At 44.3% G+C, this 12,578-nt stretch overlaps 1 protein-coding gene across 1 annotated transcript in view; it reads right to left on the bottom strand.

Annotated features, from left to right (window-relative positions):
* Positions 1 to 10,314, bottom strand: part of LOC129699459 (deubiquitinase DESI2) — a 45,847-nt gene extending 35,533 nt beyond the window's left edge. The window contains exon 1 of the mRNA XM_055639272.1: positions 10,186 to 10,314. Coding sequence (XP_055495247.1) covers positions 10,186 to 10,224 — 39 coding nt within the window. The 5' untranslated portion in view covers positions 10,225 to 10,314. The remainder of the gene's footprint in view (positions 1 to 10,185) is intronic.
* Between the last annotated feature and the right edge of the window lie 2,264 nt (positions 10,315 to 12,578).

The following is a 12,578-nucleotide window of genomic DNA, read 5'->3' as shown; positions in this document are numbered from 1 at the left end:
AACACATGAAATTATAAAGTGAAGAATGCAGGAATTAGGCACTTAGATGTGAGCACAATATTTAGATTCCATGTGCTGTTTAATATTGGATCCCTAATGCTGCATTCAATAAAATCTCAATTGCAAGCTTTATTAACACTTCTCATGGATCAATCAAATGACGCATACGGAAATCATTAAAAGTGAGTAAATGCGACTACTTTAAGATGACATGCAAAAACTTCCACTGGGGTACACCAGCAATGGCTGCCTGTCCCTTCCTTCTTTGTTGTTTTAATAGTATGTGTTACATGTATGTTTTAGAGTTCTTTAGCTTGTTTTATGTGGGGGAAACTTTTAAAATCTCTTACCTCCACGGAGATGAGATTTCTTTCCGTATCGTATCTCCGTCCACACTGTGGCCTAACATCGAGGAGTTGGCAGCCTCTTGCTGGAGATCGACCTTGGAGCTCCAACCGCGTAAACCTGCGGACCTTAACATCGTGGAGCTTGTGGTCCCTGGTTCAAGACCGCCTTCGAGAGCTCCAAGCTTTAGGAGCTTCGACCAACCAGGCAACGAGGGGTTCAATTGCCCCGATGCAAGGGGCTTCAAATGCTGGCTGCAGAACATCGATTGCCCCAACGGATGGTTCGACTGCCCCGGCCGCAGGGGAATAAAGAGGGAAGAAGAGTGGAATTTATTGCCTTCCATCACAGTGAGGAATGTGGGGAATCCACTGTGGTGGATGTTTATTTTAACTTGTGTAGTTGTGTCTTGTTGCTTTTTTTTTTAGTATGGCTGTATGGTAATTTAAATATCACTGTACCTTAATTAGTACACGTGACAATAAAAGACCTTTGAAAAGCAAGTATTGCAAATTATATTGAAATCTGCAAATGTAAAAAAGTGAAAAAGCTAATTATTTAAATAGAGCATCAATAGAAAATGTACTGTAAAGAGATTTAGGAGTCCTGACATATGAACCACAAAAGATTAACATGTAGATACAGCAAGTTATTAGGGGGATTAATGGATTGTTGTGGAGTTTGGGAGTAGGGATGTTTTGATGCATTTTTACAAGGGACTGATGAGACCATGCATGGAGCACGGCATGCAGTTCTGGTCTCCATAGGTAAGGAAGAATGTGCTAGCATTGAAAACAGTGCAGAGAGGGTTCATTCGTTTTTTCTTGAATCGAGAAGTTGATGTAGGAAAGAAAAGGTTAAACCAATAGTGCTGCCAGAGTACAGAAGAATGAGTGGTGAATTTATTGAAACACAAGATTGAGGGATTGACAAATCAGACACGGAGGATTTTTTTTGTACTCCAACGGTTGGGAATCTTTGGAATTCTCTGTGCCAGAGAGCAGTGGAAGTGATATCATAGAGATTTTTAATGGAAGAATTGACAGACGGTTAAACAACTTGTAACCAGATCGGTAAATCAAGGGATAAAGGAACAGAAGGGAAAATTGGCACGAGTGACCCCTATGCAGCCATGTACAAATCTAATTCAATTTTCAAATTTGTAGATAACACCACCATTGGGGGCCAGCTATCAAATAATGATGATACGGAATATAGGAAGGAGATCAAGAACCTCGTGTCCTGGTGTCAAGACAACCACCTTTCTCTCAATGTCAGCAAGACAAAGGAGATAGTGCTCAACTTCAGAAAAAACTGGTACATAGAAACATAGAAAATAGGTGCAGGAGTAGGCCATTCGGTCCTTCGAGCCTGCACCGCCATTTAATACGATCATGGCTGATCATACACATTACAAGGTACACGTACGTGCCCCAGTTTGCATTGACAATGCCGAAGTAGCGATGGTTGAAAACTTCAAATTCATCGGCGTCATTGTCACCAACAACTTCTCCTGTACCAACCCATATTGAAGCAACGATCAAGAAAGCACACCAGTGCCTGGACTTCCTTGGAAGGCTAAAGGGCCTGTCCCACTTACGCAACTTTTTCGGCGACTGCCGGCACCCGTCGTAGGTCATTAAGGTCGCCGAAAATTTTCAACAAGTAGAAAATCCAGAGGTGACCAGAATAAGCTACGACTCTTTGGGCGACTACTCATGACCATAAAGGCTTCACCCCACGACATGTCGCCTTGGTGTCGCCTGTATGGTCGTGAGTAGTCTCCTCAGTCGCCCAAGGAGTCGTAGCATCTTTCAAGTCGCCACTGAATTTTCAACATGTTGAAAATTTCGGCGACCTGCAACGACCTATGACTGGTGCCGGAGTCACCAAAAAAGTTGCGCAAGTGGGACAGGCCCTTTATGAAATTCGGCATGTCTTCTAAACTCTTACCAACTTCTACAAACGCACCATGGAAAGCATTTTATCAGGATGCATCACAGCTTGATTTGGGAACAGCTCCATCCAAGACAGCAAGAAATTGCAGCGAATTGTGGACGCAGCCCAGACCATCACACAAACTAACCTCCCTTCTATTGATTGCATCTATACCTCACGCTGCCTCGGCAAAGCCAGCAGCATAATTAAGGACGAGTCACACCCCGGCCACTCCGTCTTCTCCCTTCTCCCATCAGGCAAAAGGTATGACATATGAAAATGCACACCTCCAGATTCAGGGGCAGTTTTTTCCCCAGCTGTTATCGGGCAGCTGAATCATCCCACCACAACCAAAGAGCAGTGCTGAGCTGCAATCCAGCTACAACCTCTGGTGACCCTCGGAATTTCCTTGATATTTGGTGACCCTCCAGACCACCTTGCACTAAACATTATTCCCTTATCATCTATACACTGTAAATGGCACAATTGTAATCATGTACGCAAGAAAAGCTTTTCGCTGTACCTCAATGCACATAACAATAAACTGAACTGAAGACTAGATCAACTATGATCCTATTGAATAGCTGAGCTGGCTTGAGATGCAAACTACTTAGTCATTTTCCCATTCTCATGTACTAACTTCTGCATTAACTTTAATAGAATATATTCAGTTTAATCTATGCATGATTTTACCACAAACATTTTAAAGCACATGCCTACTGTTTTTAACTACAAAGTTAGTAGTTTAATTATTTCCTTCTTGATGCAACACATTCATGCACTAACTTGTATATAAATGATAGAATTTCATTGCATCACAGTACACGAGACAATAATAAACCAATAAAGGCAAAGTAGATTCTGAAAACTGCAGCTCTGCAAGTTTACAATTTGCTTCAACTTAAATTTAAAAGAATGGATCAAAATGGTGTTATCTCCATGCACATTCCCTCAAGTTATCAACTTCAATTTTGTGGCAATGATCACATTACACATGCCCTACCCAGCAACTCACTAAAACTGCTCTTGTGGCTCACTCCCATGATCTCCATCTAACTGCCAACTTTGTACTTTTGAGGGAGAGAACAAATAATCTCATAAGGAGGCAAATACTCTCCCAAACACATTTTACTGTTCTGGGTCAAGGTCATTGAAGCAGTGCAAAGTGTACATTAACTGCATCACCACGGAAGTTAGTTTTAAGATACTTATGATAAAAGGACAACATAAAAGCAAAAGAGAAGGCATATAACATTGCAAAGATTAGTGGGAAGCCAGACGATTGAGATGTTTTTAAAGAACAATAGGTAACTAAAAGAGAGAAAAGATGAAGTACAAATGTAAGCTAGCCAATAATATAAAAGAGGATATCAAGAGTTTCTATGGATATATAAAGAGTAAAAAAGAGACAATAGTGGACGTTGGGCCGCTGGAGATGACGCAGGAAAAATGATAACGGGAAATCAAGAAATGGCAGTATCAGTCTTTACAGTGGAGGATACCAGCAGTGTGCTTGCAACCTTAGAGAGTCAGGGGCTGGAAGTGAGTGGCGATTACTAGGGAGAAGGTGGTAGGAAAAATGAAAGGTCGGAGGGTGGATAAGTCACCGGATGGACTGCACCCCAGTGTCTTGAAGGAGGTGGCCTTGGAGATTGTGGAGTTGTCTATTAGTTGTGATATTTCAAGAATCACTGGAGTTAGGGGTGATTCCGGAAAATTGGAAGATTGTGAATATCACCCTGTTGTGCAAGAAGGAAGCAAAGCAGAAGAGCGGAAACTATAGGCCGGTTAGCCTGATTTCGGTGGTTGGTAAGATTTGAGAGTCAATTATAAAGGATGAGGCTACGCAGCACTTGGAAGTTCAAGATAAAATAGGCCGAAGTCAGCATGGTTTTGTGAAGGGTAAATCTTGCCTGACGAAACTTCTGGAATTATTTGAGGAAATTAATAGCAAGACGCACACAGAGGGGAGGCTGTAGCTAGATTGTTTACCTAGATTTTCAGAAGACCTTCAATAAGGTGTCACACATCAGGCTGCTAGGGGAAATGAAAGCCCATGGTATTAATGAGAAGATACTGGCATGGATATCGGGTTGGCTGGATGGCAGAAGGCAAAGACTTGCAATAAAAGGCGCATTTTCAGGTTGGCTGCCAGTGACTAGTGGAGCTCCGCAAGGGTCGATGCTGGGGCGGCTTCTCTTCACATTGTATATTTATGATTTGGATAAGGGGATTGAATGCTATGTTGTCGTTTGCAGATGATAGATGTGCAAAGGGACTTGGGAGTGCGGGTGCAGGACTCCCAAAAAAGTTAATTTGCAAGTCGAATCGGTAGTAAGGAAGGCAAATCCAACGCTAACATTTATATCAAGAGGACTTGAATGCAAAAACAGAGATGTAATGTTGAGGCTCCAAATGGCACTGGTCAGGCAGCATTTGGAGAACTGTGGGCAAATTTGGGCCCCATAGCTGAGGAAGGATGTGTTGGTTCTGGAGAGGGTCCAGACGAAGTTTACAAGAATGATTCCAGGAATGAGTGGGTTAGCATATGATGAGAGCTTGACAGCACCGGGCCTCTACTCGCTTGAGTTTAGAAGGTTGAGGGGGGCCTCATTGAAACTTACAGAATAATGAAAGGGACAGATAAAGTGGATGTGGAAAGGATGTTTCCACTGGTGGGAAAGTCTAGGACCAGAGGTCATAGCTCAGAATTAAAGGGCGCTCTTTTAGAAAAGAGATGAGGACAAACTTCTTTAGTCAGAGGGTAATTAATCTGTAGAACTCATTGCCACGGAAGGCTGTGGAGACTAAGTCAGTGGATATTTTTAAGGCAGAGATAGACAAATTATTGATTAGAACGGGTGTCAAGTGTTATGGGGAGAAGGCAGACTCGATGGGCCGAATGGCCTCATTCTACTACTATAACTTGTGAACTAACTCAGTATGCCAATTTTAATACTTTTGAAGTATTAACAATACAAGAGAAAATATACAATACACATGGCACCAAATAAATCCATTCCATTATTGGTCAAAATACTAACAATTACTTCCAATTAAGGGGGAGTGTGGGCGGGGGGTGGGGGGGGGGGAGCGGGGGGGTGGGGAGGGGGGGGGGGGGGGGGGAGCGTGCGGGAAATTATTGTTGTCATTTCTAAAGACAACAATCAGCTGCTTGGTTTTACTAACATTGACAACAAGGTTCTCCTGGCACCATTCAGACAATTGATCTTTCCCCTAAACTCCAACTCTTCTTTCCTAGTAATTAGACCAACAATGGTGGTGTCTTTGGCGGACTTAAAGGAGGATACATAAAGCGATCTTAAGTGTTATCATACCGTTTGTGTTCTTTTCATGGCGAAGTCAAGGATCCAGTTGCAAAGGGATGCACAGAGACTCAGTTCCTTGAGCCTGGTACCAAGTTTGATGGGGATGAGGGTAATCCATGAACAGCAGCCTGATGTATGTGTTTTGATTATCCAATTGGTTCAAAGTACTGTGGAGAGTCAACAAGATTGCATTCCCTGCGGATCTATTGTGGTGGTAGGCCAATCGTAGTGGGTCCAGGTGCTTGCTGAGGTAGTAGACAATAGGTGCCATTCAATGTGATCATCCCCAATCAGTACCCCTTTCCTGCCTTCTCCCCATATCCCCTGACTACACTATCTGTAAGAGCCCTATCTAGCTCTCTCTTGAAAGTATCCAGAGAACTGGCGTTCACCTGGCCCTCTGAGACAGAGAATTCCACAGACTTACAACTCTCTGTGAGAAAAAGTGTTTCCTCGTCTCCATTCTAAATGGCTTACCCCTTATTCTTAAACTGTGGCCCCTGGTTCTGGACTCCCCCAACATCGGGAACATGTTTCCTGCCTCTAGCGCTTCCAAACCCTTAACAGTCTTATATGTTTCAATAAGATACCCTCTCATCCTTCTCAACTCCAGAGCGTACAAGCCCAGCCGCTCCATTCTCTCAGCATACGACAGTCCCGCCATCCCGCGAATTAACCTTGTAAACCTACGCTGTACTCCCTCAATAGCAAGAATTTACTTCCTCAAATTAGGGGACCAAAACTGTACACAATACTCCAGGTGTGGTCTCACTAGGGCCTTGTACAACCGCAGAAGGACCTCTTTGCTCCTATACTCGACTCCTTGTGTTATAAGGACCAACATGCCATTCGCTTTCTTCACTGCCTGCTCTACCTGCATGCTTACTTTCATAGACTGATGAACAAGGCCCCCCAGATCCCGTTGTACTTCCCCTTTTCCCCCAACTTGATGCCATATAGATAGTAATCTGCCTTCCTGTTCTTGATTCCAAAGTGGATAACCTCACAGTTATCCACATTAAACTTCATCTGCCCACTCCCCCAACCTGTCCAAGTCACCCTGCATTCTCATAGCATCCTCCTAACAGTTCACACTGCCACCCAGCGTTGTGTCATCTGCAAATTTGCTAATGTTACTTTGAATCCCTTCATCCAAATCATTGATGTATATTGTAAATAGCTGCGGTCCCAGCACCGAGCCTTGTGGTACCCCATTAGTCAGTGCCTGCCATTCTGAAATGGATCCGTTAATCCCTTTCAGAAGTTAGTTAATATGTGCCAGAAATTAACCCCTCCAAGCACTTCATTACCACAGACATTAGTGTCACCGATCAGTATTCATTGACCTGTCACCTTATCTTATTCTTCTTGGACGTCGGTATTATTGATGCGTCTTCAAAGCAGGTGTGAACCTCAAACCTCACCTCAGTAACAAACCACTGGTTAGCCACAAAAAATATGATGACTGGGTTACAGTTTGCCAAGAACTACTTCAAAGAGCAAACAAAGTTCTGGAAAAAAGGTCTTGTGGACAGATGAAACAAAGATTAACATATCAGAGTGATGGCAAGAGCAAAGTATGGAGGAGAGAAGGAACTGCCCAAGATGCAAAGCATACCACCTCATCTGTGAAACACGGTGGTGGAGGTATAATCGCCTGGGCATGTATGGCTGCTGAAGTTACTGGCTCACTTATCTTGATTGATGACACAACTGCTGATGGCAGTAATATAAAGAATTCTGAAGTGTATCTGCACATCATATCTGCTCAAGTTCAAACAAATGCCTAAAAATTCATTGGCTGGCAGTTCATTCAACAGCAAGACAATGATACCAAACATACAGCTAAAGCAACAAAGGAGTTTTTTAAAGCCAAAAAATTGTCAATTCTTGAGTGGCCAAGTCAATCAACCGATCTGAACCCAATTGAGCATGCCTTTTATGTGCTGAAGAGAAAACTGAAGGGGACCAGCCCCCAAAACAAGCATAAGCTCAAGATGGCTACAATACAGGCCAGGCAGAGCATCACCAGAGAAAACACCCAGCAACTGGCGATGTCCATGAATCGCAGACTTCAAGCAGTCATTGCATGCAAAGGATATGCAACAAAATACTAAACATGACTACTTTCATTTACATGACATTGCCGTGTCCCAAAGATTATGGTGCCCTGAAATGGGGGGAGGGGGGGGGAAACTATGTATAAACACTGCTGTAATTTCTACACGGTGAAACCAAACCGTATAAAAATGGCCTTTATTAAAATCTGATAATGTGCACTTTAACCACGTGTGTTTTTTTCCCCATTACAAATCTCAAATTGTGGAGTACAGAGGCAAATAAATAAATGATGGGACTTTGGCCCAAACATTATGGATGGCACTGTAGTGACAAGAGTCACAAAACACAGAAACAGGCGTCTTCGGGCCAAACTGTCGATGCTGGCCAGGATGCCTATTTATTGTGGTCCCACTGTATCAGGTCCTCTCATGGGAATTGCTACAAACAAAATACTTTTGCCTTTTCAAGCCTTTTTTTCCCCCGTTAGCTGTAAGCAATCCACAACGCACACTGGTATCAAACAATTGCTAAATAATGCTTACATTTAGTTGATGCTGTTCTTTGGGGTAAAATAATTACCTGTTCACTATGTGCAGCATAATCATGATCAAGATTCTATGTCCTCATAATCATAATAATGTTCTACAAAAAAAAGGCCCTTGTACCACTGAATTCCTGCCAAACAGCATGCCCCATTTCAACACTATTCCTACCCAACACATTTTATTCTCCCCACGTTCCTTCAATTTGCCTTACACATTCTATCACTCAACTACAAACTCAGGAATACATAGTGGCCTATTAACCTGCATTACTTTTAGGATGTGGAAAGGAACCAGCACACCCAGAAGAAGTTCAGTCACACTCCACACAGACAGAACTGGAGATTAGGATTGAGCCGAGGTTATCGATGCAGTGAGGCAGCAGCTCCCACTTTGTGAATTAGTGAATTCCTATACAACCAAAGGAATTTTTCCCTCACGTTTACTTGGGAGGCAAGGACAAAGAAGATTTGCAAATCACAATTGTAACCTATGCCAATGACACAATTGTCACAAAATAAGTGCAACTGTCACATTAGGGTGAAGGTGAGAGCAAACATCTTTCTCCTTGTGTTTTATGTACAAGATAAATATGGTTATCATAGGTATGTTATACAAAAACATGAGAGGGATAGTTTGGGTAGATGCAGAGTCTCTTGCCAGGAGTACGTGAATCAAGGACTAGAGGACATGGGTTTAAGGTGAAGAGGAAAAGATTTAATGGGAATCCAAGGGGTGACTTTTTCCACACAAATGGTGGTGGGTGTATGGAACAAGCTGCCAGAGGAAGTAGTTGAGGTTGGTATTATCCCAGCATTTAAGAAACAGTTAGACAAGGATAGGACAGGTTTGGAGGGATATGGACCAAATGCAGGTAGGTGGGACTAATGTAGCTGGGACATGTTGACTAACCAGTGTGGGTTGGGCCATAGTGCTTGTTTCCACGCTCTGTGACTAATGTAACATTGTTGCAAAGCATCATATTTGCAAATCTCAACAATTAACATAAATGTATACTTTTTATTGTTATTCAAAGAACACACTTTACATTTCATAGAGGTATTAAAGTTAACAAATATGTATTCATATACAATGGTATGAATGAGTTGCACAAAATAGTTACATAAATTCATAAAATATTTTAATTAGCATAATGCCATTGAGCTTTAGACAAACTTTGAAAATCCCCAATTTCAATTTCATTTAGAGACTTATTTTAAACATAATTATGCCATTTAGGATAAACAATATCCTAACTAATAAATATACATAACAATAACACAAAATCTGATGAAGGACCCAACTTGCAATGAAGGACCCAACTTGCTTTTCCCATCACAGATACTCCCTGATTTGCTTAATGTTTGCAAAATTTTGTTTTTATTTCAGCATTTCCACCATCCGCAAATGTTTTTTGTCTAACGAGTACATAAACTCTTTGAAAATGGTAAATATTATTACTCAAAACAATCCTGACTCGGCAATGCGAGGAAAAATACCCACAACATGATTCACCAGGATACTGCCTCATCGTTTTAATAGGAAAACAGGAATGTGACTTTCAACCCAAGAGATACCAGAAGGTAGATTCAAAAAACTGGAGCAACTCAGCGGGCCAGGCAGCATCTCTGGAGAGAAGGAATGGGTGACGTTTCGGGTCGAGACTCTTTTCAGATAATAGAATTCAAATCTACTGGGATAGAAAATGGGAAATTCATACATCTATTTACTCTGAACACATTTTGAATGGGGTTTGAGAATCATTTCGGTTAAGATCCTTTGCTCCTAAATTTCCTCCACTAATGTTAACAATGGAAAGTTAGAAACCTGAAGGCAGTCTTGGCAATGAACACGGAGAAAGCAAGAAGCAATGAGGAAAGTTGGGAGCGTTAGCAACAGATCGCAGGCACTCGAGCAAGTTCAGCGAGAAGCCGGTGAGGACGGGGGTCTGCGGCCGCTGCTCCACTCACCATGTCGTAGACGTTGAGGACCACCGGCTCGTTGGCCATTCTCTCAGCACCGGGCTGGGCTCCTCTTCGCCGTCCCCCCTCACCCCAGCCCTGGGCGAGCCCTTTCCCTTTCTCTCTCTCTCCCCCCCCCCCTCCCTCCCTCAGCTCCTCCCCACTACGCGGCGACGCGCCTAACTCCCCTGCGCGCGCACCCCGCGAGCCCACCCGCCGCCTCGTTCGAAACGGACGCGCAAGGAGGGCGGGCGGGCGCGCGCTCGCAGAGCGGCGAGGGGGGTGGAAATGGAAAGCCTCCTCCGCCCAGGGAAGAGGTTATCTCCTCCCACCGCGGGCGGCGCTGTGGGGCGAGGGGGATGGGTGACGGCAAACCCCTCCCGAGTCAGCCGAGCGGACCGCGACTCAGAGCGCCACCAAGCGACAGTTGACGGCAACGGCAGGCATTTTGCGTCTCCCTTCGGTGTGAACCAACATCTGCAGTTCCTTCCCACACATTCCGTCAGGCAATCGGAGGCGGAAATCGTCCTTGCTGCTCTGGAGAACCAATCGAGGTAGAGCTGGGTGAGAGGTCCGATGTTTGGTTTGCCTCCAGACTCTCTGCATACCATCGAAACAGGGACGGAGATAAGAGCAGTTGCCTTCAACATTGTGTCCCGTAATTCTGCTCCCGTCCTCCCTCTTCCCAAACGGCACAGATATAGAGTTGGGCCTTTATCCAACCATCTGCCTATGAACTCCTCCCCCCCCATCACCTGTATCCACCTATCACTCACCAGGCTTTGTCCAGCCCCTCTACCAATCTTTATGAACTTGGCCTCAATTACAAGAGTGGGGCCACATGCAACTTGGAATATCAGCACCACATATTCTGCTTGGGTAGCTTAGTTAAAGCTCATCAGTATGAACAATGTCATTAAGGACAAAGCTGGTAAAGTAGGCAGCCTAAATAATTACAGGCCCATAGCTTTAGCCAGCATATTGTCAAAAATCTTAGAAAAAGTTCTGCTGGATAGAATAAATGAGTTTGTTAACTCTACAGATAACCAGTTTGGCTTTAAAGCTAAACATGGCACTGACTGATGCATATATGCCCTAAAGGAGATTGTAAACAAATATAGAGGTAAAAACTCTTCAATCCTTATGTGCTTTATTGATGCTTCCAAAGCCTTTGACCGTGTTAATCCCAGAAAGCTGTTTGGTAAAGTGAGTCAACGAGGGGTGACTAAATACATTGATAGAATTCTGGCCTACTGGTATGCCCACCAGACTGCAAATAAAATGGGGCAATAGGGTCACAATACACAATGCACACAATACAATTTATTTGTCACTTGAACCTCATAGAGGCTCAAATGAAATGTTGTTTCTGCAGTCATACACACATGAAAAAAAAAAGACCCAAGACACAACACAATTTACACAGACATCCATCACAGCGCATCTCCTCCTCGCTGTAATGGAAGGCAGTACATCTCTCCCCTGCACTCCCCATTCCCCTCCCGATGTCAGAGTCAAAGCCCCCGGCGGGCGATGGCAATTGTCCCGCGGCCATTAAAGCCACGCCGGGCAATGCAAGGCCACACTCCGGGTCTTGTTGTTGGAGCCCCGGCGGGCTCTAGCAAAGTCCCGCAGCCGTTGAAGCCGCGCCGGGAGATGATGTAAGGCCCCGCTCCAGGCACTCCTCGACCCCGCGACTCGGGCAGGAGAAGTCGCCGTTGCAGAAGCCTCGAAAAGCGTTCTCCCACTAGAGACCCGCGGGCTCCCGATATTACTGTCTGCCAGACCTGCGGTAAGCCTCCGAATCTCCGGGGTCGGGTCGCAGCCGAGCGCCACCACCGCTCCTCCCGCTCCGGACTCAGCCAGCTCCATGATGGTGAGTAGCTCCGCAGCTCCGCGACTGGAGCCCCAGGACGTTCCTGCTGGAGGCCGCTCCACGTTGCAGCCCCAATGACAACGGAGACCCGACAGGGAAAAGGTCGGGTTCTCCGTGCAGGGGAAAGATTTTAAAAGTTTCCCCCCCCACCCCCACACACACACACACACACATACCCCATCAAAAAAATAATAAAAACTACATTAAAACGGGACAAAAAATAACAAAAAGCCAAACGGACTGCAGAGGACGCCGCGACGTGAGTCGTGCCGCCCACCGGGTCTCAGCCCCATTTGGGGTTAGCAATGGTGTTAGACAAGGGAGAATTTTGTCCCCAGTCCTTTTTAATCTATATATTGATGATCTGTCTAAACAATTGAAAGCCTGTAACACTGGGTGGGTGATTGGTAATATTAGTGAACCATATTATGTATGCAGATGATCTTGTGGTCTTTAGTCCATTTAGCAATGTTACAAAATTTTGAGATTTAAAAAATCAAGTTGCAATTTATCCCATCAGATAAAG

This window comes from Leucoraja erinacea, chromosome 8 (assembly GCF_028641065.1).
Source record: "Leucoraja erinacea ecotype New England chromosome 8, Leri_hhj_1, whole genome shotgun sequence".
NCBI lineage: Eukaryota > Metazoa > Chordata > Chondrichthyes > Rajiformes > Rajidae > Leucoraja > Leucoraja erinaceus.
Note: the sequence above shows the minus strand (reverse complement) of the source record. Positions and strands in the feature narration are given on the sequence as shown.